The 27,322-nt window shown below is 36.4% G+C and overlaps 4 protein-coding genes and 2 non-coding genes across 7 annotated transcripts; 2 read left to right on the forward strand and 4 right to left on the reverse strand.

The window, feature by feature from the left end:
• Nucleotides 1-1,516: 1,516 nt before the first annotated feature.
• Nucleotides 1,517-1,590, reverse strand: TRNAI-UAU (transfer RNA isoleucine (anticodon UAU)). The gene has a single exon. It is a non-coding gene; the product is annotated as a tRNA-Ile (tRNA).
• Nucleotides 1,591-3,121: 1,531 nt separating this feature from the next.
• Nucleotides 3,122-4,867, reverse strand: LOC100250102 (zinc transporter 6, chloroplastic). Its single transcript, XM_002276195.5, has 2 exons — nucleotides 3,830-4,867; nucleotides 3,122-3,593 (listed from the first exon to the last, which is right to left on the reverse strand). The coding sequence occupies exons 1-2, from the start codon at nucleotides 4,520-4,522 to the stop codon at nucleotides 3,279-3,281; spliced, it is 1,008 nt and encodes a 335-aa protein (XP_002276231.1). The 5' UTR covers nucleotides 4,523-4,867; the 3' UTR covers nucleotides 3,122-3,278.
• A 5,336-nt stretch (nucleotides 4,868-10,203) lies between these two features.
• LOC100255293 (probable N-acetyltransferase HLS1-like) lies at nucleotides 10,204-11,892 on the reverse strand. The gene is made up of 2 exons (XM_002278584.4): nucleotides 11,516-11,892; nucleotides 10,204-11,328 (listed from the first exon to the last, which is right to left on the reverse strand). Exons 1-2 carry the CDS (start codon nucleotides 11,687-11,689, stop codon nucleotides 10,348-10,350), a joined length of 1,155 nt encoding a protein of 384 aa, XP_002278620.1. The 5' UTR covers nucleotides 11,690-11,892; the 3' UTR covers nucleotides 10,204-10,347.
• A 5,310-nt stretch (nucleotides 11,893-17,202) lies between these two features.
• On the forward strand, nucleotides 17,203-21,128 carry LOC100260376 (BAG family molecular chaperone regulator 4). The gene is made up of 4 exons (XM_002278563.5): nucleotides 17,203-17,582; nucleotides 18,817-19,073; nucleotides 19,153-19,299; nucleotides 20,591-21,128. Exons 1-4 carry the CDS (start codon nucleotides 17,390-17,392, stop codon nucleotides 20,786-20,788), a joined length of 795 nt encoding a protein of 264 aa, XP_002278599.2. The 5' UTR covers nucleotides 17,203-17,389; the 3' UTR covers nucleotides 20,789-21,128.
• A 376-nt stretch (nucleotides 21,129-21,504) lies between these two features.
• Nucleotides 21,505-21,577, forward strand: TRNAE-CUC (transfer RNA glutamic acid (anticodon CUC)). The gene has a single exon. It is a non-coding gene; the product is annotated as a tRNA-Glu (tRNA).
• Nucleotides 21,578-21,662: 85 nt separating this feature from the next.
• On the reverse strand, nucleotides 21,663-25,289 carry LOC100854968 (SAGA-associated factor 11). Of its 2 annotated transcripts, XM_010652579.3 has the most exons (5): nucleotides 25,025-25,132; nucleotides 24,310-24,388; nucleotides 23,498-23,603; nucleotides 22,283-22,594; nucleotides 21,663-22,093 (listed from the first exon to the last, which is right to left on the reverse strand). In XM_010652579.3, the coding sequence occupies exons 3-5, from the start codon at nucleotides 23,531-23,533 to the stop codon at nucleotides 21,911-21,913; spliced, it is 531 nt and encodes a 176-aa protein (XP_010650881.1). In that variant the 5' UTR covers nucleotides 23,534-23,603; nucleotides 24,310-24,388; nucleotides 25,025-25,132; the 3' UTR covers nucleotides 21,663-21,910. The 2 variants fall into 2 exon arrangements, with proteins under 2 accessions (XP_010650881.1, XP_003632167.1); XM_003632119.4 differs by lacking the exon at nucleotides 24,310-24,388 and having other exon boundaries at nucleotides 25,025-25,289.
• Between the last annotated feature and the right edge of the window lie 2,033 nt (nucleotides 25,290-27,322).

Here is a 27,322-nt window from a genome sequence, read left to right on the forward strand (position 1 = left end):
GGTAATGTTTTAATATGGAATGAGTATTTGTATTGATATTCAACATTTTGATCATAGGTTAAGCAAAGATATCAAGTAGTTGGACCATGATCATTTTAAAAAATTAAGCTAATTATATGAAATTAAAATTACACCATAGTTAAATTCCACCATATTTTATATAACATTAACTATAATATATTTGAATATAATTATAAAAACTATATAAACTTAATTTAGTTGTTTTTAGCATGACTTATTGAACAATACTATTGCTCTTATCTCGCGTGTATAAGATTAAATCATAAAAGGACAATATCACCGATATGGTTGTAAAGGTATGTTTGGTCATGTTTTGTGATGTTTGTTTTTAAAAATTGTTTTCAAGTTAGGATGTGTTTGGTACGTGGGAAAAAGAAATGAGAATAAATATTTTGTTTTCATTCTTATTCTCTCTTGAATATGAATGAATTTGACCGTTTTGATTATTCTGTTTGGATGCATATATGAATATAAAGTTGGAATGATAATTTGTTTCCATTTTAATATTTAGTAAAGATAAGAATGAAAAAAAAAAATCATAATATCTATACATATGGTTTAAAATATATATATTTTTTCTTTTTATTTAAAAAATTCTCACATTGTGCATAGTTTGAAATAAAATTTATTTTTATTTTTAAAAAAAATTTAAGAGTTTTTTTCGCTAAATAATAATAATTTAAAAACAAATTTGTTTTTAAAAAATTTATACCATTATTCAATTGTTGTTCTTTAGAAACAACTTTAGAAAACAAAATAAAATAGAAAATTATTCTTTTTCACACTGTGCTCACATTTTTCGTTCCTAAAATATTTACTTTCTTTTTAAATTTTAAGATTAATTTTTTTTAACAATAAAATAGTTGAATAATAATATTTTGAGATACATTATAGACGTTTTGAAGATAAGTTTTAAAATTTAAAAAACTTAAAAATTAAATTAGACTACAAAAATGTGAAGAAGGTACCCACAATTTTCGTACATTATTTCAAATTTTTATTTTTAAATTATAATTTATTTTTCAAAAATTTCAAAATAGAATTTATAAAACTATTTCAATGTCATATCAAGTGAAAATAATGCATTCCCTAATTTCATCATTATTTTTATTTTATTAAAATAATTTAAAGAAATATAATCAAAATTTTTAGTTTTTCATCCATTTAATGAAAAATTAGTTTTTATAAAATATGATTTATTTTGAATTCTAATTTTATTTTATTAAATAATTAAAATTAAAGAAATTTATTCTCAAAGAAATTCAATCTCAACATAAATAAAATAAAAATAGGTTTGTTATTTTTATTTAAATGAAAACAAATTTTATCATAAAATTATTTAATAATAAAAATTATAATTTTATAAAAAGTAATTATGAAATTAAAAAGATTTTTTTTAAAGAGAGATTCATGTTTTAATTTGAAAGAAGTTGAACTAAATGAAATATGAAGAAAATGAAAGGCGGAAGGAAATAAAATAATGTTAAATCTTATTTGGTCCCGGCGGGGCTCGAACCCGCGACCTTCGGCTCATAAGACCAACGCTCTAACCAACTGAGCTACGGGACCTTGCTGCTTCAAACTACTAATGTTAGTATAAATTCCAAATAATTGTAGATTTAAACCTTAAAAAATCTAATCTTAGTCTACCCATGTCTTCCACTATTGCAATCCCTATTGGTGCCACTACAACATGATATGGGCAGTTCTGACTTCCACAACAGTAAGTTCCCTCCTAAGCTAACAACACCCAGGAAAAATGAAAAAGTCCCTTTCATTGAGCTCTTGATTATCATTTAAGCCACTCCTAGGGGATGTATGATCCTAAAGATGACACGAAGTTAATTTCTTGACGCTAGAATTTGCTCTTAATTAAATTAACAAATCAAAATTGTACATTTATTAAAAAACCAATTTTGCTGTAGTGAGTGTATAGTGGGCTGTGTTACACATCCACTTCAACAAAGTTCAAGCGCACAATACCCAGTAAAGACGAAACAAAAGGTTGAAGAAAGCTAAAATATTAGCAAGCAGTAACACAAGACAGCCTTTCCACGGCATTCTCCACTAAGCCTTCAAACACAATGAGGACATATCTACCTACCCTACCCTCTTTGCATGGCACATAAGAAAGAAGAAACTATTTGGGAGTTTCTTTTCCTATCGAGTCCAAATACATAGGAGACACATTCATTTCACTTGTGAATCCATCAAGTTTCACCAACATTGTTTTAGAAAAAATCTATACAATCCATTTAACATATTATATCAAAATTTTAATTTGGACAGTTCAAATGTATGATGAAATATGAATATTTTAACAAAGATACAAACATATAAAACTAAATAGAATTACAACTTGAATGAATTGGATAGGTTAACCTATGATACATCCACTATCGATATATGGACAAGTTCCCATGAATTATTATAAGTTCTTATAAGTAACTAAAAAAAATAAGTATTTCAAATTTGTCATATAAATCATATTAAAATCAAAATATTTCAAAGCCCTAAAATGTGATGGATGGTAATTGATTTAGACATAAAAGACAATCCTAAAACTCAAATTTCAATATTCTAAAATGCTTTAATAATTAAATAAAAAAGATATTTAAATAAAATACTAGATAACATAATTTAAAAGTTAATGAATAATTATTAATATGTATGTTTGAATGTCAATGGGTCACTCAAATCTTCAATTTTAATATCTTTAAATTGATATTTTTCTAGTTCAAACCTAACCTCAACCTCATGAGATTAGGCAATGGAAGGTTTGGATCCGCCTAAGTTGCAGCCCCAGAATCCGGATCAAGAAAACAAAATGAAAAACATGGTAAAAAACAGTAAAACTGAGATAACAAGAAGACCAAACATGGGACAACCCCAATTAATGATGTTCATGTGGTACCAAAATCGTACCATTTGTACCCTACTTTAAAACCTCTCTACCTAATTCTACGGCTTTTAATGAATTAGTTAGAAATTTATGAATATGTTTAATGAAATGCATGAAGTGGGTAATCAAGCCACGGACTCGGGTTTCTTCCATGAAGTTCATTAATATGCCACAGAAGTATTTGGATTCAAAGGGCAGTTTTTGAACAGAAAATTAGGAAGACTATTGGGATTCATGAACGTGATGTTATATACAAATGAACCTAAAACTCTTTATAGAGTTATACGCCATACAATCTCACATGGACTCGTCATCATGGGCATTGGTCTCAACTCTCAACAAGCAAAACTAAAATTCAGGCCCAAAGGGCCAGAACAGACATGGAGACGGAGCCAAGGGTCAAGGCAATGAAAGAAGCCTTCTTCAACAATGGAGCTGAAGCCATCATCTTGTTGTGGAAGAAATCTACTGCAATGAGATCAACAAGGGCCATGTATATGAGTATACCCGATGATAAGGACCCCAGCAGCCCCTCCATGATCAAAGCATTCGCACTACTGTCATCGTAACCTGTCGCAGAAAATATGATCATTCCCAGTACAATTCCCATTGGAGTCGTCACTGCAAACATAAAGCACATATACGCTGTTGTTCCAAAGTTGAAACCCGCCTGCAAATCATGTCAACAAAATTTTATTATCATTGATTTTCTGTAACCTGTTGAAATCTGAGTTCATCTTATTCTCTGTCCATATCAATTGATAAAATCTATGCCCACTCCATCCTCAGTCTATAGAAAATGTCGGGTCAAACAAGTAACTAATGGTCTCCACAAAAAACTGCGAAGTCGTCTCAGTGACAGTGACTTTGAATTTTCTTCTCAAGATCTAAAGATGAGGGTTTTACCTGAGCAATGCAGCCTCCGAGGCCCAAACCCTCAAAAATCTGGTGGAAGGCGAGGGCAGCGACGAGAGGTCTGATGGTGCATTGATTTTGAGACATACCCATGGTAACGCCTATGATGACCGAGTGGAATATGATTCCAATCTCCAATACTTGAGACACCAGTCTCTGCTTCAGCTTCACCAGCTCTTCACCTTGTTTGTCAGGGCAACTCACCGACAGTACCGCCGTTTCAACCCGGAACTCGGTCAATTTCTTGGCGTGAGTGGGCAATTCTTCTTGGGTCCCAATTGGGGTGTAGTGACTGGGCTTGTGGCTGTCGACATGGGCGGAGGCGGTGAGGTCGACGAGGAGGGCGAGGATGGCGCCGATCATGGTGACGAGGCCGGAGAAAGGGAAGTCCTTCCAGGGGTGGTGGGAGGCGACGTGGCAGTCGGAGAGGGCGGCGAAGGCGTCAGGGAGGACGTGGACGAGGGAGGTGGAGAGAATCACGCCGGCGGCGAAGCACTTGATGATGAGAATCGCCTTGTCGTACATGGGTTTGCCTTGGAAAACCCGGGCAAGCATCACCGGGGAGGAGATGCCCACCACACTGGTGATGAAGATTACGAAGATTGATACCAGCTTCAGGTGCGCCGCTGCTCTTCCGTCCCGGCAGGCCAGTGCCCGAGCCGTATCGCCTACGCACGAGGCCATTGGCTCCAAAAATTCAATACTCTGAGAGAGACAGAGAGAGAAAGAGAGAGGGCCAGAGAGAGAAGAAAGCGTTGGCGATTGTGGACTTGGTGGCGAGCTGTGGGTGTCTGTATGTGTAACCTCTTGGGTGTAGGGTGGGGGAGTGACGAGGGAGGTGCGTGGATGTATGGTGTGGAGTCCACTATGCTGATGATGGATGGGGTTTTCAACACGGTGGCCCCTTCTCCGTCCCTTCAGTCTTGTGTGTTGTGTGAGGTGTGATGTGAGTGAATTCCACCATTATTTTTTGAGGAATTATAGCAGGTCTTTTTGAAATGGTCTTTGAGCATTTAATCACCTAAAAAAAAAAATTCAACTTCATTTGCTAACTAATTCAACAAGTGTCACTATAGAAAAAGTGGAGATTTATTTTGTACACGTAAGATTTTATTCTTAGATAAAAAGTTTTCGTATGCACGCGAATCAGGCTTTTTAATTAGACATTCGTAATTCATATCAATTATTTGTTGATGCAATAATTTAAAAAAAATAAAATAAAATAAAATCTTGCAATTTCATAACAGTTCATGTGGGACAATATTGTTAATTAGATAGGGACCCATAACCCATGAAGCCGATAATGACCAGAACCCACCATCAATGATAAGAAAGTTCTCAAATTTTCCTGCAAACTCCGAAGAAATTTTACCATTTGGTCCATGGATTTTGTAACATCATGTCTCTGAAAAGGCCTGTAAATTCAGTGGTCTAAATTGCTTAAAAATAGAATGGTTCAAATAAGGACAACAATACACACTGAAATGGCCCAAAAATCTTACAGTCTTGCTGACATAGTCTGATTTCATCCCTGGATTACCAAGAAAAGAAAAAAGAAAAAATGAAGTGGGGTTTTGGTTTGATTTAATTTTTACCCAAATTTAAAATGATTTAGAGAATAAATAAAAAAATCTAAAATAAGATTGAGTTAAAAGTTGGGAGATAGTGGTGGGAATGAAATTAATAGAGTAAATAGATAAATTATAGAAAAAAAATTGAAAGAAAGAAGTTGGCACTTGGGATAGATTGTGATTTGAATCTAACTTTTTGTGGAAGGTGGGTTTGAGTGCAGGAAACTCTCGCGTTTGTGCAATTTTTTTGACGTTTCTCACACGTATTTGTTTGAGTAAAGCTTTAAAATTGGTCATTAATTGTTGTTGTTGATAAGTATGAATTTTGTGCTATGAGCGTTTGAAAGGAGGCTATTAATATGAAATAGTTATGTTGGATTTGTGACTCCTTAATTGTTACATTGAATTTTTATCTTTTTATTTGAAAATTAATTAATATTAAATGAGAATAAATCAAAATTTTAATTTAAGAGTCCTTATTTGAGTGACTAGACTAAAAGTAATATAAGTGTATCTCAAGATAATTGTTAGCTAATGATTACGATAAGAACAGGAAAAATTCAAAGGTGGTATTTGTTTTTTGACTTTTTCTATTTAATTAGAAGTATATTAATTAAATTAAATTAAATTTATTGAATATGATATTTTTATTTGAATAAAAAAATTAAATATTTTGACTTTTTCTATTTACTTAAAAAATAAACACGATTTAAAAATATTTATCCAAATATGATTAATATGTATGCAGTATACTTTCTTTAATTTGATTTAAATGTCATTTGAGAATATTTTATATCATATCTCATGTTTTGAAGTTTTGTGTCTCTATATAAAATATTCTTATAACTAACCAAATGAAATAAATAAATAAAAAAGCTTATTAAATTGTTCTAATATTTTTAGAATCATTTGTGATTATTTGAATGTATTTTTGTTGGAAAACTTATATGTCAAGGGTAATAATGAAAATATCAATAATTATGGGTATATCGATCATTGGATTTTATGGATATTCGACGTCTGTAAAAATAATATGGATTTTGTAAGTATATATTCATTAATAAGTTCTATTAAATATTAATATTATAACATTTAATAATAATAATATGTCCAATTTGACTATCTATTAATATTAAAATTATGATGTAAATATAAAATAAAATGATGATATATGGATGTGTTTTTTATATTTATATTTTTCATATTTAATAATCATATAAATGATATAAAAAAAATTGTCATTAATTTTTATATTTTTGATAATCAATAAAATAAAATAATTAGATTTAATTAATTTATTAAAATATTCTTTGGATATTTTGTTATTATAATGGAATTAAATATATACATTTGTGGCTTTTTATTATTGAGTGTGAATTGGCCCTATTGGTTGCTAACATCTTCCCCGATATTAAGGGTTTGCCCAGCAAGAGGAGTAGGTGGATAAGGGCTAGGAGAACGAGAGGGAGCAGGGAGTGGCCGTTTGACCAACGGAAAAAATGGGGAAATTTTTTACGAATTTTTGACATAGCACCGATTCCTACGACTACATCACGCGATTCAATTTTTGCCAAAATTTCCCTCGAAAATTCAATTTTTCCTTTGAAAATTTAATTTTTTTTTTTACATTTCAAACCTTGGTTAAAAAGGTAATTTTATTTGAGAAAAAGCATGTTTCTACTATTTCTCATAGGTGATGTGCGGAAGCCTAATTTTATTCAATTAAAAATTTTAACTATGTCGAAATTATCTTTATTTTTAATAAAAATATATTTTAAAATATAAAGAATCAATAAAAACAATAAAAATACTAACTCGTGCTTCCACATTAGGCTGGCCCAGTAGCCTTGGTCAGATCAATGAAAGGCCCAGATCTGCAACATCATCGGGTCTTAACATAGGCCAAGTTCAGCTGCACGGCCCACACATCACCCCGAGTGGGACGTAATATAGGCCGTTATCAGTTAAAAGTCTAAGCAGCTCAGTCCTCGGGCCACATTGGACTGTCTGAAATAGAGGGAACCCAGACCGAGCCCGGTCCATGGGAGATCAAACTCACAGGCTATGCCATAGTAACTTAGTAAGTTGCGAAAGGTCCATAGAACGGCCAACTAAATCCGTGGGCCACAAATCTTTTATTCATCTATTTATAATACAGTGTAGATACCATGTAATTTTTATAAAATAAAGGGGGCTAAAAAGGAAAAAAACACCCAGACATAAAAGCAGGAGTTCTCTTTCAGTTTCCTCTAAGAATCCAATGAGAGGGTCAAAATGCAGTAGCTGGTCAAGAGCATTGTAAAATGTGTGAAGGGGAGGGGGGTGGTGAAAAGCAGCGAGTAGAGGAAGGGTAAGAGAAATGGATTCAGAAAATGACAGGGCGAGGCAGTGAACCAAAGTCACTTTCATAATCTGCAAGGCCCAGGTCTTGTCCCAACATATCCCGGCCTTCCTCAACCATAGCCCACATTAAGATAAGCATGGTTGGACGCTTACTTACACTACTGCATAATGCATTCCCAGTTTTTCCATTTCAATATAATTTCAAAATAGGGTGTGGGGGGGATGTTTGAAAAGTTGGGAATCTATTGATGGGAAGAAATTATTGATTGGTTTTGGGGAAAGTAGTTTATCTTTTTATCCGTCGTTTCATTCTACCCTCTTCTGTGTAAGTTTTAAAATTTGCGAGGAATTTTCAATTGACAAATGAAGAAGCGACATGTTCAAGTCATTTCACTCTCTCCTCTTCTCTGTGGCTTGTAAAATTTAAGTGCCACATAGAAAAATGACATCTAATAAAGAATGTCATGTGACTTGGTTTAATTTCTTCTTATTAGGGCTTTTGTTGGTGCTATTCACATTTCATTTTTTTCTATTTAGGTCTGGTTTATTTAGTCTAAAGTGAGCCATAATTATCAAGAACTAAGATTCAAAATTGGGAATGCTCTAGAATTTTTGTCATACTAGAGTTAGGTTGAAAATTTGAGTTTGATTGACAAGCAGCGACATATTGAACTGGAATATGATGCTAATTCTAATTAAATCACCTCATTATCAGGTAATGCCAAAAGCTTTGAAGTCACAGCTGTGGTTGAAAGGTCTTATGTTAATCTAATCTGATCATCAAGGTGTCAAAAAAGCAAAAGATACTTATAGATGTGTATCTCTCTCTTTGGAGAGAACATAGCCGGGACCATCAGGCAAGCAACTCCATGAATAAGGCCTAAAGGAAGATCCTGTGTCTACCAACCAGTGAGCACAAGACCTAGCCACTTTCTTATCCTTGTATCCACTTTTGGATGTGTTCAAGCTCAGGGGGCTTGATTCTGTCTCATCAATCTCTTGGGATTAAAAGGCTTTTGGTATGTCAGCTCACAGCTGAGGTGGCTATGAAATCCACTACTTGACATGGGTCCAATTCTGGGCACATTCTAGGAATTGGTGATATGGGTCCAGTTCCGGGCTCATTCTAGGAACGAACATTAGCTGGAACTTAGATCACTTTTTTTTTTTTTTTAGATCTTTTAGTTTTTTAATTTCACCATACAGAATCTGCACCTTCAGCAAATGAAGAGAGCGACTTTACTCTGAGTGAGTTTTATCTTTTCATTTTCTATTTCATTTCCTTTTTCAAAGTTTGGGCAGACAGTTGATGCCCAAAAAGTGTGTGATAATGGCCTGAATGAGCATGGAGGAGTACACTAATAGATGTCCATGATAAGACTTAAAGCAGTCCACTGTAGAGACTAAAGGAGTTCAATCAAAAAGGGCCGCTTTCATTGAGGGAGGATGTGTTATAATGAAATGCCATGAAAAAAACAATCCTCTTGATTGAGGTAAATTGCTGATGCTCCAACAGTGGATAAAGATGCCCCAGAAAACAAATAAAGATAAAGATCGAAGGAAAATGCATGTATCAGCAAAACCATGATTAAGTCCATTAAATCGTATGTACCATTTGTTTGCATCTGATCCATGTCCATGCCCATGCCCCACTTCACAGTAAAATTTCCTATTGAGGACGGGAAACTCTTGGAAGATATAATGGCCCTCTTTGTGATTGGGATTTGCTAGCTTCCCCATCTCTTGTTTAGCCAATGCCAATCACAATCACAATCACAGTCGCAATCATCATGGGCGTCGTCACTGCGTATTCGTCATTATCGTTGGACTAATCATCATTAGTGGCTGTTAAAAATCCTTATATATAATTCCCACACATGCATTTGAAAAAGAGGGCATGATGAACATGTATATATATGTATATGTAAGGTGGCCTGGTAGTTCCTTCTTGGGGAGGAGGGATACACGCCTAGCATATGCTGCTTTATCCAAAGTAGGTTTGGGGAGCGCGACAATTGACTTGAAATGCTAACCAACTTTGTTTTTTCTATATGAATACTGAGTAGGGAAAATGAAGGATTCCGGATTTGGGTATCAGACAGTGCTCGTGTAACATAAAACAATGAAGGGAAAGGCGCCGAAAATTTGTAGCACTAATGTTTGCCCAAAACATCCTTTGTCCTAATTCCCCCCTGAGAGCCACTTGTTTTCATTGGGGTTTGGATCCATATTTCAATTTCAATTTCAATTTTTCAATTCAATTGTGAATGGCATATGGGTAGGGGATGGGCGTGGGGGGACGCAACACGAGGGTGGGAATGAGGGGCCATTTGAAATTTTTCTTCTTCTTCCTTTTACCTGAGGAGATGAGACAAAGCTGGACCACTGACCTGCTTGATTAGTCGAAATCACGAGGGCGCAAGAGCAAGTTACGAACAAAGACACCGAGGGTGGCACCTAATTAAGGAAATCTTTTGAGATTTTCTGTCATAGATGTGAAAGGAACAAGAGAAAAGCTCCCACCAAGAGAGATGGATGGACTTATCAAACAGTACATGAGGGTGAGGTGGGGTGATGAGGATATAATTTGTTTCTTCATACCTCTCTTGGGTCTACAAAAAGAGCTCTTGATGGTGGGGTTATTGTCAATTCATGGAGGCCGTTCCTCTCTTCATTTTTCAAGGCTTTTATGCACCACAAATCCTCCGGGCACGACAGTAACTTCCAATGCGGGATGTGAAGTCTCAAGGTGTCGCAGCCTCCTACTTCTGTAACAATAACCTTACAGTCCTTTGTCTTTCTAGCCATGTTGTGCACATAATTGCATAGCGTTCTCACCATCTTCCCCGATAATGGCCCCTCCCTGTGTACTCCGTACATGAAGTAGAACCCAAATGGATTGAAGAAATCTGGTATTGTCGGCACTTTTATGCACGGCAACAACCTATCAACCACCCTCGACCCCTTTGCGTATACCAAGCATGACAGCGGCGCTTTCCCTAACCTCAGCTTGAACAGCTCCCCACTGTTCCACACGCTCAGCATCGCCCAATTACTATTCTCTACTCTCCCATCCGCCCCAACCTCTCCCCATCTCTCCCCTCGCGGATAAGCTACCCATGTCCCCAAGCTCAGCTTGTTTCTCAGTATCCTGTCTATGTCTTGCGAGAAGAACTCCGTCGACGCCATGAATTTCCGGTACAGGAGCTCTGCTTCTTCTACCTTCAGCTTCGCTATCTCAATGTTGGACGATAAATGCACACGTCGTCTCACCGGGTTCACCAGTATGGCTGGAGTCCTGAACTTCACGTACCCGAGCTTGTCCACGAACAGCTTTACCGAAGCTTCATTGTCCTTCTCAGTGGCCATGTAGGCGTAATCCACCTGGTTGTCCACGAACCATTCTTCTAGCCGACGCACCAGCTTCAAACCAATCCCTCTTCGCCGGTACAGACTTAAGACCCTTAACCCCAGGACGTACCCCACTTTGGCTAGATCCTTTGGAGGCTTTCGAACCGTTACGACCTTTATGGAGCCTCGGATGACACCAACCAGCTGGTTGTCCACCTCCGCTACCTATACACCGGACTGACTTCATTAGTTAATCATTCAGATGATGGTAAAGGGTATGCATATGTACCATGAGAAAGCAGATGAGGGATGAAAATGCATGCTGAGACTGAGAAAATTAACGTGGTATAAGAGAAGAGGGAACTGGAGGGTCAAAAAAAAAAAGAAAAAAAAGAAAGGAAAATAGTGGTACCAGCATCTTGTACATCGGACTGTTGCGGATCCTACAGATGGCGTCACCCATCGTGTCCGTGAAGAGAAACACACGCTCAGCTGGGCCTACCTCGCATCTCCGCTCAAGATCTTCTACTTGAGCTCTATCTCTCCGCTCTTCATAGTTTCTTATCTTAGTCTCCCCAAATGCCATTTTCTAACTACCTCGACAAAGGAAAAAAAAAAAAAAGGGAAAAATAGCTAGCCACCACCCTACACACACTAACAAAGCTAAAGAATCGGCTTCCTCTAGCTCTACTGCTTGAGATTGAAACGGAAAAAGACCAGGTTCGTTAATCAAGAGAGACACGTGAAAAGGAAAAAAAATAAAAGGGAAAATGCAGCAAGGAACTACAAGGGGTTGTGTGCTAGATACTAGTAAAACATGGGTTTGAAATTCATATAGTTGCTAATTTATACCTAGAGGAGAATGTTCTCTACCATCTCAGCCGTCAACGTCAACCTAGGGTTCAATAATAATAATAATAATAGTAGACAAAAGGTGATTAATTATAGAATGTGTTTTTTGTCTCTAGCCCTTGCCATTGTTAACTTAATTAACCTATTGATCCACGTTAGGATCACCTCAGGCTCACGCCACGGCTCGAGCCTCTAACCATTATTATGCCTTCTGATCCATGCCTAATTTATAGACTATATATGTATCACATATCTTACGTTTAATTTGTTTAATTTGTAAATACCCCACCACTTCCAAGTACATAAAATTCACAGGGGGGAAAAAAAAATCAGAGAATGTAATCATGGATAAGCTCATCTGATGAAGATTGGAACCAAGAAACCAATATCTTAGAGTCGAGCACTGAGGAAATGGTGGCTCTCTGGGAAGATGCGGTTCACCTACGTGTATGCATTATATGGATTGTACGGGGACAATGATTAAGGTGGTGGATTAAACTAAGGATGAGTGTGGGTTTATTAATTTGAAGTTTTGTTAAGGGGGAGAGGTCGCTTTCTGTTCACACTGATCTTTTTCATTTGTACTATTTTATGATTCGTTTGTGAGTAGGCTGTGTGGCATTTGGTGGTCCCTTTGTTTTGGACACTTAGATTCGAAAGTGAAAGTGAAACCCCACTACAACCATGTCTCACTTTCTGCTAATGAAGAAACTTAAAATAATAATGGTACTGGTAGCCACAGATATGCCTGCCTCAAGCGCGTGTTTGCGACCAGTACTTGGAAGAATTCTTTCGCCCCCATCCACTAATAATGTAAATCACAATCACTAGCTAGTGGATGCAACAAAATCATTGTTGAAAAATCAATGTTCTTAAACTTGGAAAAAGCCCATGATCCATCATCAACTCAACTCAACTCAACTCAACTCAGCTCAACTCAAAGTTCGGGTAAGCCGGCCATGATAAGTTCATCAAGGGAGGGGGGAGGGGGGGAATAGCTAGCTCCTTGAGATCTTGAGCTGGGATGTTAATTAATATTATAAACAAGTTGTGGAAGAGGGGGTATATCATTGAGATGGGGTTTGATGATTAATTGGAATTGGAGGAAGATGGAACTCTTACTGATGGGGAAAGAAAGAAACGAGCGTAGTGTCAATCATAGAGTAAGAAAATGTTATGTCGTCAAAGTAGGGTTTCTGATCCGAAAATGTTGCAAATTGTTGGTAGATTCCTTTTAGTCCTTATATTCTTGATTGTTAGCTTGCAAGTTTGCTTGAGTTTCAAAGTTTACTCAATTGAGAATTCGCTTGCAATGAGTTTGATCACTGGCTAGCTTTCAGAGTTTGCAGGTACCCAAAATTGGCAATTGGCCGGCTTTTCAAAATCTACTCGATTCAGAAATCTGCAACGAGTTTGAATAGCGGCTAATTAGCCAAAATGGGGATTGGTTTTTCAAAATCTACTCAATAGACAATTTGGCAACGAGTTTGAAGGGTGGGTAAGTACACAAGATTTGCAATTAATTACACATGGGTTTTTAAAGTTGGCTCAATTGACAAGTTGGAAACGAGTTTGAATGGTGGCTAGCACCCTAAATTAGGCGTAAATGTTACTATATTTCCATTTGTTTTCTTTATAATCTTGATGGTGGCCAACAATCCAAAAGGTTAGCTTACCCACTTTAAAAACTGAACTTGAATCCATCTGCTTTACTTGAAAGCTTAATCATAAGAACCCATGATGAAAAAAGATTAAAGAAAAGAAAACCCCAAATGCACACACCACTGATCCCACTTAAACGTACTATATTCCTGCAAAAACTCACAAATGGCCTATAATAAAACCCTACAATCCATCACTCTCTTATCTCTCTTTTTTTTTTTACCACCTTTTTGGTCTTTTAACCTACTTAGTTCCAACAAAGTCACACTCTTCGATCATGGATATTATCACAAAGAAAAGACACGTGCAATGTACGCACCACAAACCCAACTGGAAGGAGTACACGTGTGCCAATGGGTGGCCGGCGGTGAAGCGCCGGGGTCCACCACTAGCACCAATGGTGAGATCTTTGGTAGACATCTTTTACAAGACTGTGGGGCCCTGGATTCATGATTCAACCTCCACAAGTGCTCCAAGGAGTGTACAATCTGTCTCAGTGTTTTTTTCTTTGCATGCATTATGTTGTCTGCATGCTTTTTTGGATGATACTTTGGAGCCATTTATAATGCGTCCATGAGTAGTGGGGACTCCTCAATTTTCTCTCCTTCTCTTTTTTCTTTTTTTCTTTTAATTTCTTCCATGGGGTTGAGGTGGGCCCCACCCAAAAACTCTTGGGGAGGGTTCGGAGTTGGTCCCTTCTCCTTTTTAGAATCGAACTTATCTTCTTCCTCACACATCTTGTTACCTGCCACAATACACTGCTAGCTATCTGTTTTGCTAGCCATCTTAGTATGTTAATTCCAAAAGAGTCTCCCCTTTAATCATCTCTATCCATTTCTCTCCATCATTTTCCCAATATTTCAGTCTTGGATCAAATGCCGACACATGGATAATAGGCAGAATATCAAGTCTCTGACCCCCCACATTACCATATATATTTAACAATATTTTCTAGCTTATGAGTAATCTCTCATGTAACTAGTTCAAACGACTATTATTCTGCCACCCATGTAGTTAGCACAAGATGAATTTTCTATGGAAAATATGCCTATTACTCGATGGGAGTGGAGTTGGAGGCATCATTTCCAGGGCAACATCAACGTAACAAAATGAAAGGCCAAATGGAAACGCAACCACGCCATAGTTATTACTGCATCTAAGTGGCCACCTCCCAAGTAGCATTAGTTTTTGTTGAATGTTGCGTAATTGCCTTTTTCCCAATATATATTTTTTTTTCTAAGGTATGGGCAGTTTAGGTATTTCCATATTCAACCCGTATTCGATGATACCTTGATCCTCCATGCTCCTTTCCGCGTTTTCGGTTAGAAGGGACGTTTTTGTGGACCTCAAATATTTCTTATCTTGTCCTGTGGATCCTCACAAACAACAAAGAAATGAGGAACAAAATTTGTTGAAAAGAAGAGCAACCAAAGAAGAAAAGATCAACATCATATACGATAAAAACGTTATCTAGAAAGATCCAAAGTAGATGAAAAGAGAAGCCCAATCCGGGATTTTTATCAATGAGTGTGCCTCTCCTCCTATACTTGGTTCTAAATTATTTCTTTTATTATTTTATAAAACTATTATATTCTTTTTAAAAAAAACATTCCCCAAGAAAGACAGTCCAAGGGATGGTGACATCTTTTGTAGCTTACCCAGCCCGGCAGAAACAACTGGGCCCAAGTTGTAGATCTATTGGGGCTTGAGTTTAGGCGCAATTCTGGATCATGGGCTGGGCGTGTTGGCCCTGAGTTAGGTGGGGTTGGGTGAATTTTGTCTCACCCTTGATCTCTAGGCCCATGTTTTCTAATGGGCTCCGGGCCCAGGGGCTTTAAATGCCCCCATACATGTTCTTAACACCCTGCTTCAACTGATGGGCACACCCTTGGTGAGTTAAAAGCCCAAATTTTCATTTATATTTAGAAAATATTTGCACAGATCACTCTATATAGACTTGGGACCTAATTATTACTGTTGCAATTGAATTTAAATCTGGGTGATGTATTTTAGAAGAGTTTTTATTAAAAATAAAGGTAATTTTGATATTTTTAAAAAAAATTTAATTAAACAAAAATCTACTATCCCGTCTCCTTTATTTTTTTAGAAGATAGATAATAAGACAGTGTTTGGGAAATATCATAAAGAACAATTTTATTTTATTTTTTTTGGTTTTTGATAATAAAAATTTGTTTTCAAAAACTATTTTTTGATAAATAGTTTTGAAAATTTTCCCTAATAGGCCTTAAATCATTTAGAAAAATACTACAAAGACTGATTCTAAAAGTTTCATTTAACATTTAAGACCTTGAAAAAGCTCTAATAAATAGGGTTTATTGTTTTTAGTCCAAAAATTTAGGCGGCATTTCATTATCTAGGTGGGAGAAGTACTGTGGAAAAAAGATTCAAACCTTCATTGCTTCCTATTGACCATAACATACAGTTTAAGTCATGCTAGATAAGTATAAATTGCATTCGGAATCCAGTTAATTTTTAAGCAAAAATATCTTCAATTTTACTAAGAATAAAAATAAGCTAAGTGCACTCAAAGAATTCTTTAACAATTCATCTGGAGATGACAGGGTTGTCATTCAAGATATTTGCATGCCTTGCATTATTTTGATGATACAGTTAATAGCAGTTCAGACACTGGAAGGATCATATGAAAATGTACTGTTTGAAGAATTCCACCTTTAATCATACTCATCCCAACTTCCATAAATTTGATAAATGTCATTGTAGATTGAGATGCTCTCTTCTTTTGTCACACTTTGGGACATTAGACAATTGAAATGGCAAATGATAGCCATGGAAAAGGGCCAATGAAGGGGAAGCTGGTGGCTTTGAAAGACCCTCCTCCCTCCAGGGCTTGTTTCTTTTTCAAGGGCGGACATACATGGGGCCACCTGCTCTTCCTATTCTTGTTCACTTGCAGCTTAGGCCATGGCCCCCCGTTGTCCAAAAAGCAAAGTAAAGCAAGGCAAATAAACCAGTACCATATTCACTATAAATATCTCCCAGTAATTCTCTGAATTGCAAGGGAAATTAACAGTAATCATAATGATTTTCAAATTTGATTACCCAGTTTTCTTCATTTCCTGTTCATGAATCTGAATGTGAGGATGGTGTTTAATGGAAGAGGGAGAACTGGGTTTTTTGTTCTTGACTTGTGGGTAGGCAATAATGGGAATTAATTGTGAGACTGGCTGGTCTTTGAGCCCCAAGGCTTGGACATGGGACATCTCATAATAGAGGGGCACATCCAATTGTGGGTGCCAAGTATCTCCCACAGTTGTCAACCAACAATAACACTCAGAAAAAGGCTGCAAATTATAATGGAAAATGAAAGCAAGGGACCCTCGATCTCATCGAGAACAGGACATGGCTGACCACAGGACTGCTGTGGACCAGTACATCCTTCAAAATCCCATGCAGGTGAGGGGCTACATCTGTAATCTGTTAACATCTGGATTCTATGTTCCTAGAGAGTTTAATTCCAGTGTATCAAACACATACCATTTCCACCCACTTTTATGTTGCAACCGACCAACCGCTCCCTCTTATAGGCTGTTGAAAGGTCACTGTCCTTGTCAATAGTGGCCTCAAACCCTCTTGTTTACTTACTACTCAAACCTTCCTCTTCCATTACAGAAACCTCTCACCTCTCTCTCTTTCTACCAACTTCACCCACTTTTTTTTTTTTTTTGAAAAAAATTTCTATTTTCCTATTTTCTTCTGAATCTATTTTAGGAATTTTCATTTCATTTGGAGTATGAGAAAATCAAGTTGTAAAGGGGTTGTGGGCAATGTGTGCAAAGAGGAGATTGATTGGGAACTCAGGCCTGGTGGTATGCTTGTCCAAAAGAGGAATGCTGGGGATGCTGCTTCTAGTCCTATGATCAAGATCAAGGTCTCCCATGGTTCTTATCATCACTATATCACCATCCCTGCTCAGTCTACTTTTGGTAATCATCACATTTTATATGTATTTTTAATTTTATTTTGTTTTTTGTGTGTATTTACTTCATTTGGATTCTGTATCAGAAGGGGTGGTGTTGCCTAGTAACTAATCTGCTATGTCTATTTTCCCCCATTTGGGGTTTTTACTTGATGGTACAGTTGAATTGGGATATTGTCCTCCGGTGACTTTCCCCTTAATGTACAGCTTTTAAAAATTCCCTTTTGATGTGATTGTGAATTGGATTTTTTTTTTTGCCATTCCCTCTCCCATTGTTTTTTATCCTTTCTGTAATGGATTTAAACAGAGCTTTTAGAGGATTATTATTATTACCTTTTTTGCTTCCTTTTTGTTTCAACTCTAGATTCCTTTTCCCTCTTTGACATTGGAGTTTACTTGCTTTAATCAATGGGCATTTGGTACTATGGCCAATGAAGATTTTCTGTCTTAATTTCCATAGGGTTTCAATGAACAATTTTTTTTTTTTTTCTTTAGAACGCTGTCAAAGTAGTGAATGATTAGGGGTCATCACCAAAAAATGATGATAAAACTTGTAAATGATACTTGACCAAGTGCTAGTAGAAAAGAAAATGTAGTCATTTTAAATGCTATATTTATTTTTCTTCTATTTGAGAGGGACTCTTTTAGGAAAGCAAGTTTTTTATTTACTTCTGAAGGGATTCTCTTATATGGGGTTCCTCATTTCCTTTGTAATTTCTCTGTAACTCTCTTCTTCTATCTAAAAAAGCTAAGAAACCATGATAATGAATTGTTCTGATGCCTTCCTCTTTTCTGGAAGAAAATTGAGTAAAGATTTACTATGTAGGCTGTGAAGTTTGATGAGGAATCATAACATCATTAAGTAGCTCCAGCATTAGGGACTGCCTTCAATTATAGGTGGTGGGGAGCTTGAAGAAACAGCATTGTGTTTTTCCCCTCTAGTTTGTTGGAATTTGTGTTTAGTTTGTTTTTTCTCTTAAAACAGTACTTTGGAAGGTAATTCACCTCTGTTATTCACCTTGATTAGTGAATTTTTTGCTGTGCTTGCTTCTCTTTCTATATTATTATTTCTCTTTCTTACACACATTACTTAATTTCCTGTGGGTTATCGGGATTTCGCTTCGTTGTTTGGTGTGTTGGACTGTGGCAACTGGGGTTTGTGTGGTGAGATAGGCTGCAACACTTAAATTTTTATAAATTCTAAAATTGATGCACAACTGCTCTATTTGGTCTAATGGAAGGGGATCTGAAAAGGGTTCTTGCCCATGAGACTGGTCTGGAGCCTAAGGAGCAGAGACTTTTGTTTAGAGGGAAAGAAAAGGAAAATGATGAATGCTTGCACATGGTGGGTGTAAAAGAAATGTCCAAGGTGATACTATTAGAGGACCCAGCTAGCAAAGAGAAGAAGCTTGAGGAAATGAAGAAAGATCAGGGCATATTAAAAGCCTATGAAGCTGTCGCTCTAGTCAGAGTAGAGGTCGACAAGCTCTCAGAAAAGGTTTGAATCCCCAGAGTGAGATGGAAATTTTCTGTGTGATGCCATTGGAAACTTATTTATGTGTTAATAATTTTTATAGATTGTTGCCTTGGAGAGAGCTGTTCGTGGTGGCAATAAGGTTGTGGACAAGGAATTTGTTGTATTGACAGAGTTGCTTATGGTTCAGTTGCTTCAATTGGATACTATTGAGGCTGATGGAGAAGCAAAAGTACAGAGACGGATTGAGGTTAGTTGATTTTGCATCTATGCTTGCTCTTTTGATTTCCTTGGTACTATTTTTTCGGTGCCTATTATACATTGTCAATTGCCCTTATTGAATCTTGATAACCAAATCCACGTTCCTAACAAGTTGTGTTGCTTCTTGAGTCAGAGCCCGGCTTCTATTGATGCTTCTTCCTTTGTGTAGTTTTTTTTTTTCTAATTATAAACACACTTCTACAAACAAGGTATAGTAAAACTGTGAACTGTCCATTTTCAATGACTGAAAAACCTAACATGGGAGCATTTTGGATCCCATGTAGAATATAAGTATAAATTGATGCATCCTTGATTGCTTACCTCTTGTGGTTATTGACAATACATCTTTTCCTGATTCTTTACTCATTAAAAAATGTGAGTGAGAGGCCCTCTATATGCGTATCATCTTCTTGATAATGTCTATGGAAACTACTGAAGTCTTTTTCCCTGAAATGGAATGGTTGATCATTTTTCACCTTGTATGTGATAATAGACTAAACCCTGTGACTGAATCTGTTAAAGTAAAACAAAAGGAGGAAAAAGAAAGAGGAGGAAAATCCCTTAACATATTGAAGTGGCATACATGTGTTGGCTTAATATGGAACTACCATCTCATATTGCAATTATTGCATAATTGTTCATAAATAATCAAAGTTGAAGATAACATACCTGGTATTCAAGACAAATCACGCTAGATCAAATTCTGTTTCTTCTCTGGATTTTTGTACCTAACCTATATGGAAAGGCACTATTCCAACTAAGCTGAGTACTCTCCAAATTTCTGTAGCTCAAATTCTCCAGTAAGTTTCTTATAAAAACCATGTGTTAGTTGCTCAGTTTAGGGGTAAAATGTTGGTGTCTCTACTGAACTGTTTAGTAACTAAATTTGGCCTTCAACTTGGGAAAATATCCAGAGAATGGCAGTCAACTAGATACAAAACTGCAAATTTTTCCTGCCCATGTGAGTTGATAAACCATGACTGTTCCTCATGTCATCCCTCACCATGATTGACATAGTGAGTGAATCAAGTTTATTTGATGAGCAGGCATCACCTTTCGGCATGGCTGGACTTTAGTTGATGGTTTCCCATACAATTGGTCCTTCATGTTAATTGAGTACCATAAACACTTGGGTGGTCCACCCTAAATTTGGAGTATTTGCAGGATACTGAAAAAGAAAAGCCACATAGAATATCATAAATCAGCTAATTTAACTAAACCTTTACCAAGAACAATGATGGAAACATCCATTAACATCATATTTGTCAACTTCCATGCAGGTTTGTCGTATTCAGAGCTTTGTGGACACACTAGACAATCTAAAGGCAAGAAACTCCAATCCTTTTAACAACAGTACCAATGCAGTGTCGGTGACTACCAAATGGGTGGCCTTTGAGTCAGGAATAGGAAGCTTGAGCGCTCCAACCCCATTGCAATCTTCTACGAAAATAACTCAGGACTGGGAACTCTTTGACTAGCCCTCTTGTTGGGTTTGTGTAACTGACTTTGAGGTATATATGTATAAAGAGATATGTGATAGGACTTGGGAACTCTTCTGAGACAGCAATCTCTGTTTGTTTTTCCCCCCCTTTTTTCTTCTATGGCTGAAATGCTATTTCCATAGAAATGGTAAGAGGTCTCAGTGAATGCCAAGGACACTGCAGCCATGTTTTAACTGGGTTGGCATTTGTATATATGGTTTTTATGTTATACTAATACTCAGAGCTGCTCGTCCCTTTTATAATTTTTTGATCTGGGTAGAAGTGTGCATGAAATATGAATAATCCATGGCACCATCATAGCTATTGCAATGTGGTATTCTTTTGCGTGTTTGTTTTTTTTTTTTTTTTTGCATGCTTGTCTTAACTGTGGATTGAGGATGACCGACTGAAATGAAGAAGTAACTTCAGATCAAAACGGACTACCATGAATTGTAATTTTCAAAATCTATTGATTATATGACCCCACCCATCACTAGTGCTTTTATGGCTCTTCTTGCAATGCCAGACCCCATGGAGAATAGTACATGGGCCATTTCATACTATATTGCGCTACTGCTTCAAAGCAGTTTTTTGTACGACTAGCTTGAGACACATGTAATACATAATAAGGTTTAATTTAATAAAAATGGTCAGGCTGTAGATGTTTCTAAAGGTATGTAACAAGTAATTGCATTTCCCTCCACAAGCATCAATCCGTTGTAGTCTAGTTGGTTAGGATATTCGGCTCTCACCCGAAAGACCCGGGTTCAAGTCCCGGCAACGGAAATTTTTTAACCCTATGAAATGACCCTTTTGAATTTATGAACATCTTAGCAATTAAATTACACTTTCAGTTTAGAGGAGTGGAACATGAAGAAACTGGTACTGGTATAACTATATTGTGGCAATCTTACTTCAAGAGTTAATTCTTCCTTACAATGGCTTCCAAACAAAGAAAAGAAGTGTGATTTGCAGTGTTTCAAGATATTATGCTGCAATGACACCAAAGCCCCTAAACCCCTCAGTGCCCATGTCAAATATCCCTCAGAAGAAACAGAAAAACCATAACTTGTAGTCTATCAACCAAGTGATGGTCTGTGACATTTCTTCAAGTTTGTTTCACGGCTCTTCCAATGTGCCATTGGAGTACTCCTCACCTCCAACACCAGGTGTTCCATTCGATAGCCGGCTTGTGCTGGTGGAATTTGAATAAGGGGAGTATGAGGAAACAGGACTGCCTCGTGAGTACCGGTTCTGTGCAGCTGTGCTACTTCTTGTTGCTTTGAGACGAGCCTTCCTACCCTGTAGTCAGCATGGTAGTAGTAATTCAGAAATGGAACACACAGTCTACCAAAAGTTTTCCATGGTAGGAATCACAAAATGGGATTTTACCGACAATGGAAACAGATAAAATGTCTCTCACCATGAATTTAGTTTTATCAAATTGAAGAAGTGGGATACAGATTAAGGTATCAAGGTGAAGAGAATGACCTTTCCCATGCACTTTTCCAAATGAGGAGCAAACCTTCCAGCCATGATTGATCGTCCACAGTTCATGCATTCAAATATTTCACTCGCTATGGCAGGATGAGATTGTCCAAATATGTCAACCACATACTTGCTATTTGCTTCACCACTGTTACTAGGATCAGCTACCCTTACTCGGGCTTGTGCTGACAACCTCAATTCTTCTTCCTCTTCTTCCAGATTTCGATCAAGGCCCAGCCTTGCTATCCGATGACACTCAGATGCAACATCAACAATAATGGAATCAAGAAGATCCCCAAAAAAATGGGATGAAAGCTGCAAACACAAGCAAATTTCAGGTGGAATATGCATCCATACACACTATCTTTTATTCAACACCAAACAGATAATATAGAAAGTTAACCATCATTATTTCAGTGTCTATTTTAATGGAAGCCACTCCTCAGGATGGAATCAGGGCTACAAATAGCAATGATGTGTATGCTCTTATTATCTACAAGACATATAAAATGACTGCAGTCTCCTGCTCTTTTCTTTTCCTCATTCAGAGGGAAGTTTGGTTAATTGTGAACAGAATATTGGCCAATTCAATTCTATGAGGAGGCTAGTGATTAGAAACAGAAATGTGAACAGAATATTGGAGCCCAGAGATTTTTTTAGAACCAACATCTCTTGCTACAGAATAAAAAATGCTTTAGTAAGATTATACAAACTAAACAATATCTCTCTCTTTCAATCAGTTAAAATAAAAAACAAAGCCAAAGAATAAAAGTAGATTCTGAACAACAGAAAATGAAAGAAAAAACAAGTAACAGATGGTTATTCATGTACCAAGAGGAAAATTTCTCTTTAAAAAAAATCCTTCATTGGACTTATAACAGTGAGTCTAAACCCCAAAAATCCCCCTATCCCCAAAACCCTGCATGATGGAAGTATTTTCTTCCCTCGTGCTGTATGCAGAATGGGGAAACTGATGTCTTCCCCAGCCTACTGCTGTAAGGAGAGCACCAGTAAGATCTGAAATCAAGACTTTGGAGATCATCATATTACTTAGTGTTGAACAAAAGGTGTCAGATAGATCTCAAGCTAAGATTCTAGAGGTCATCATTGCATTTCTTGCAGTAAAACTTCTAACCACAAATCATCCACAGCTAGTTGGACAGTTCTTTTTCCCTTTCTCTTTTAAATTTCTGTGTCACAGTAAATGGAAAGAAATACCTGACTGGACATAGTATCCTCGTTTGGTGCTGACATGAGTTTTAGAGCAAGGTTACTAGGTCCGGTACACCAAGAGCCTCAGTTGAAGCCAGAACAGCTCAATAACCTTGCAAACAGGACACCATATCAAAATAGCAAATGAGCCATAAAAAATGAGTTAATCAGAGAACAATGTGGAGAATTTTAGATAAGCAAACAAAGATAAAATAAACCTACCCAAGTTGCATCTAAAATGAATTACTGATTAAAATGCATGAAGACAAGGATCTTGTAAAGGGGCAAAACAGAGACTAATAAGGATATAAATTCAATATTTCAACATAATGATTGATGGGAGGCATCAACAATCCAGGGGATGAAAATTTTAAACAATAAATACTTGATCTCACCAGGAAAAAAGCAACTCTTAGTCAAGCAAAGATACCATTAGAAGGGCAAAATGGATCCATTTGAGCACTACACAATCTCATATGATGGTAAAATTGAGATTTTGACCAAAGAGACCACAAACAAGATATACAAATCTATCAATACTTTGTCATGTGAAGGTTCTTTTCTTGTTCCCATTTCCAAATACTAAAAGTTATTATGAGTTTATCTATTTTCTCTGGTTCTCATTCATATTTTCCATAATTATGGATCCAAATCATTAAAAAAAGAAAAGAAAAAAAGAACTAATCCAGAACAGTAGAAGAACAAAGTGATAGAATAATCCAGGTGAAGCGACATTGAGGCTTGATTTTGATCTTGAAAGAATGAAGGAAAGAACAGGAAAATGCTGAAAATAGTTTGAGAAAGGAATCATCCTTTACATGTAATTCTCCTTTGCCCTCCCTTGTTCTTCTGAGATCTAAAAAGAACCTCCCTACCACATTACAGAATACAAATAACCTACAAGAGAGCATTCAAACTAGTTCATTATTTTTGTATCACATTATATGCAATCAACCATCATAACACATCCTTATTTCATCAGAAACTAAGGCTCAATCACTTGATCTCTACAACCTCATTAGCAACATTAGACCAATAGACATATAACTAAGCCATCCAAAATTGCCCACTATTCGTCATCAACAGGTCTATTTCTTGTAACGTCATCATAACCCAATTGCATACATTGCTTAGATCAGAGCCTATGACCCGTGTCCTCTTGTTAATAAAGTTTCCCATTTTCCCCAAAAACACAAAAACAAATAAATAATTAACTATTCAAGCCACTTTGATTGGCAACTGGGAAAACAAAAAGATGATTTGGGTCAGAATCCAATAAAGCCATAAATCAAAGGAATGACAAGACCCAGAAATTTCCATATGAAATTGATTCAGACAACCATGAGAGGGATGAAATTCAATGATAACAAAAGAGATAACCAAGAATTGGAATTGAATTTGCTTATCAGCTGAAGATTTTAACAAGAATGTATAATGTAATATATCAAAAACCAAACCAAAACTTCCAAACCCCATAATGAATTCACAGATCGAGCCTACTCCCTATGTGAATGAGACAGAGAGGGAGCTTACAGAGAATTATGAATGCCTCTGCGTGAATTCTAGAGGGACAGAGAGACACACACAGGTTCTTCCCTTCCCTTTCTCGCCTTTGCCGTGGGGGGGAGGAGTTTGGTCTTGGGTTAGGATCTGGTGAGGTGGGCCTAGGCAAGCCTCATCTTGAAACCAAATCAGAGGACGCCACCTGGATTGAATTTTTTTCTTGGGCCTGGTGAATCATTAGAAGGAACACGGGCCATGCTAAACTGAAGGCCCATTAGGATCGAAAACCAAATCCTTAGAATCATACTGATATCTTTAATTTTGGCATTTGAGTTAGGGAAATCATTTATATATGTCCAATCTAGTGTATTCATAATGTCACTCTGTCTTGTTTCAATGATTCAAAAGTAAAAGAAGGTTGGGTGTCTCCTTTCATTTTTATTTTATGCTTTTTTGTCCTTTATTATCCTTTTAGGTTCTTAAAGCATTTATTTTTCATAATTGTTTAAAAGCCATTTTTCAATGTAAGATGTCGGTTGCTAAATCAATTTAAAGACTTAAAAAGTGATTTAATAGCTTAATTTAAATTATTAAGTAAATTAAATATATTTGATAAAATAACTTAATATCATAACTAACTTTAAGTATTAAGTTAAAATAATTAATTTATTTTTAATCTCAAATATTTTATTTGTTTTATTCATTTACATCTAATAAGAATTTATTTAATAATTATAAATGACACAAGGATTTTATGTGGAAAACTCTTGTACAAAATGTGAGGATAAAAAACCATAGTTTAAGACCTTAAATGAATAATTTATTATTTGAGATTATAATACATAATTTTACTTGACAAATGCTATTTAAAACTTACGCTTCAACACCTAAACTACTATCCATGTTCACGACACAACACCTCAAGTACTCTAATGGATTTGCCTTAACTCTTAAGGGGATGCAAGTTTATTCAATAATCCATAATTTGTTCATTAAATCTTTAAGAGTTTTTGAGAATGATAGGATAAGTTAGGGTTTTTGTAGAATAGAAGCATCAAACTATAAAACATAATTGAGTAAGTTATGTATAGGTCTAAAAACCTAAAGTATCATAAACAAAGTTTCCCAAAATTAAAATTTCAATTTCCCAAAAATTAGAGTGCCAAAATTTGGCAATCTTTGGATCAAACATTCAAGGGAACTAACCCATTGATTGAGCACTTTGTGTGCTTAAGTAAGTGTTTGAACGTTGGTTTCAGTGCTTAAGTGCTTTTTGACTAGCACATGAGTGATCTCGCAAGTTTTCAAAAATTATTCAAATTATTTTAGTTCAACTTATAAACTTCTGACCTAATCTATACTATTGCAAAAACTAACTTGCCTTTAGTTAAACCTTTTCAAACTTGTTTGTGACATTTTGGTTGATTAGTCAACATCTTAAATTTTCAATGGTCATTGTCTAAAAAATCCTATGCTAGAATAAAAAGGAATAAAATTGCTAATAAACAAAAACCATGCATGGGAATACTTAAGGTAAATATAATAATAGTAATAAAAGAAATTTCATGGGAATGATATAAGATATCACTAGAGACACAGGGCCCCTCGAATATTATCTTTATTAGTACTACTACAGTTTAAATTGCCCCTCGTGAACCACACCATCTTCACGTTAACAAGTGAGGCCAGAATGCAGTGCAGTCATCAAAAGTTGTGTGCATTTGGATAAAGAGAAATGAGGCAGACGATGCTGAAATGGGCTGCAGCTCCTGGTAGTTCATACCAAGAGGGTCATCTTCACTACCCCTCGGAAGATGGTAGCTACGCCCTGCAAGGCAAGATCCTGCTGCTTGTTGTTGTCGCTGCTTTTAGTCTCTATCTTCTGGCCATTGTGGTGTTTTTGCCTTTTCTTAGACGGGGGGGCGGCAGTGATAAATCAGACGACGAGGTTGGTATTTGCTAATCATGAGCTGATTCCGTTTCATGGTTGGCTTTTCCTTTTTCTTTTTTGTTTGTTTGGGTGATCCTCTATGGGATGCTCAAATGGTGGGTTTTTTTTCCTGGGAATTCTGGGAAAAGCTTTTCTGACTTACGAATTCTGCAGAAGAATTTAATCACCAGCCATTTTTATTTGTTTATTTTTCTCAGGTGAGCAATGTAAGGTCCTTTTGAGGATGAGATCTCTTCGATTAGCAATAAATACCTCCAGCACTGGGCATGTGTAGAAGAAAATAGATGATTACGTGAAAGAATTTTATTCAGTACTCTGGGGAATGGTTGTAGAAGAATGGTTAAGGCCATTGTGGGAGTGACGAATATTTCATCACA

Source organism: Vitis vinifera, chromosome 6 (assembly GCF_030704535.1).
Source record: "Vitis vinifera cultivar Pinot Noir 40024 chromosome 6, ASM3070453v1".
NCBI lineage: Eukaryota > Viridiplantae > Streptophyta > Magnoliopsida > Vitales > Vitaceae > Vitis > Vitis vinifera.

Bases quoted from the DNA above. Each gene is read 5' to 3' on its own strand.
- LOC100250102 (XM_002276195.5), bottom strand. From the start codon at position 4,522: ATGGCCTCGTGCGTAGGCGATACGGCTCGGGCACTGGCCTGCCGGGAC. The intron at 3,594-3,829 runs GTAAAACCCTCA...CATGATTTGCAG, and splicing joins TCGGAGGCTGCATTGCTCAG to GCGGGTTTCAACTTTGGAAC.
- LOC100255293 (XM_002278584.4), bottom strand. From the start codon at position 11,689: ATGGCATTTGGGGAGACTAAGATAAGAAACTATGAAGAGCGGAGAGAT. The intron at 11,329-11,515 runs GTACCACTATTT...TCCGGTGTATAG, and splicing joins GTCCGATGTACAAGATGCTG to GTAGCGGAGGTGGACAACCA.
- LOC100260376 (XM_002278563.5), top strand. From the start codon at position 17,390: ATGAGAAAATCAAGTTGTAAAGGGGTTGTGGGCAATGTGTGCAAAGAG. The intron at 17,583-18,816 runs GTAATCATCACA...GTCTAATGGAAG, and splicing joins CCCTGCTCAGTCTACTTTTG to GGGATCTGAAAAGGGTTCTT. The intron at 19,074-19,152 runs GTTTGAATCCCC...TAATTTTTATAG, and splicing joins TCGACAAGCTCTCAGAAAAG to ATTGTTGCCTTGGAGAGAGC.
- LOC100854968 (XM_003632119.4), bottom strand. From the start codon at position 23,533: ATGTCAGCACCAAACGAGGATACTATGTCCAGTCAG. The intron at 22,595-23,497 runs GTATTTCTTTCC...TTGTGTTTGCAG, and splicing joins AGGATACTATGTCCAGTCAG to CTTTCATCCCATTTTTTTGG. The intron at 22,094-22,282 runs GTCATTCTCTTC...TGCTGACTACAG, and splicing joins TGGAAAAGTGCATGGGAAAG to GGTAGGAAGGCTCGTCTCAA.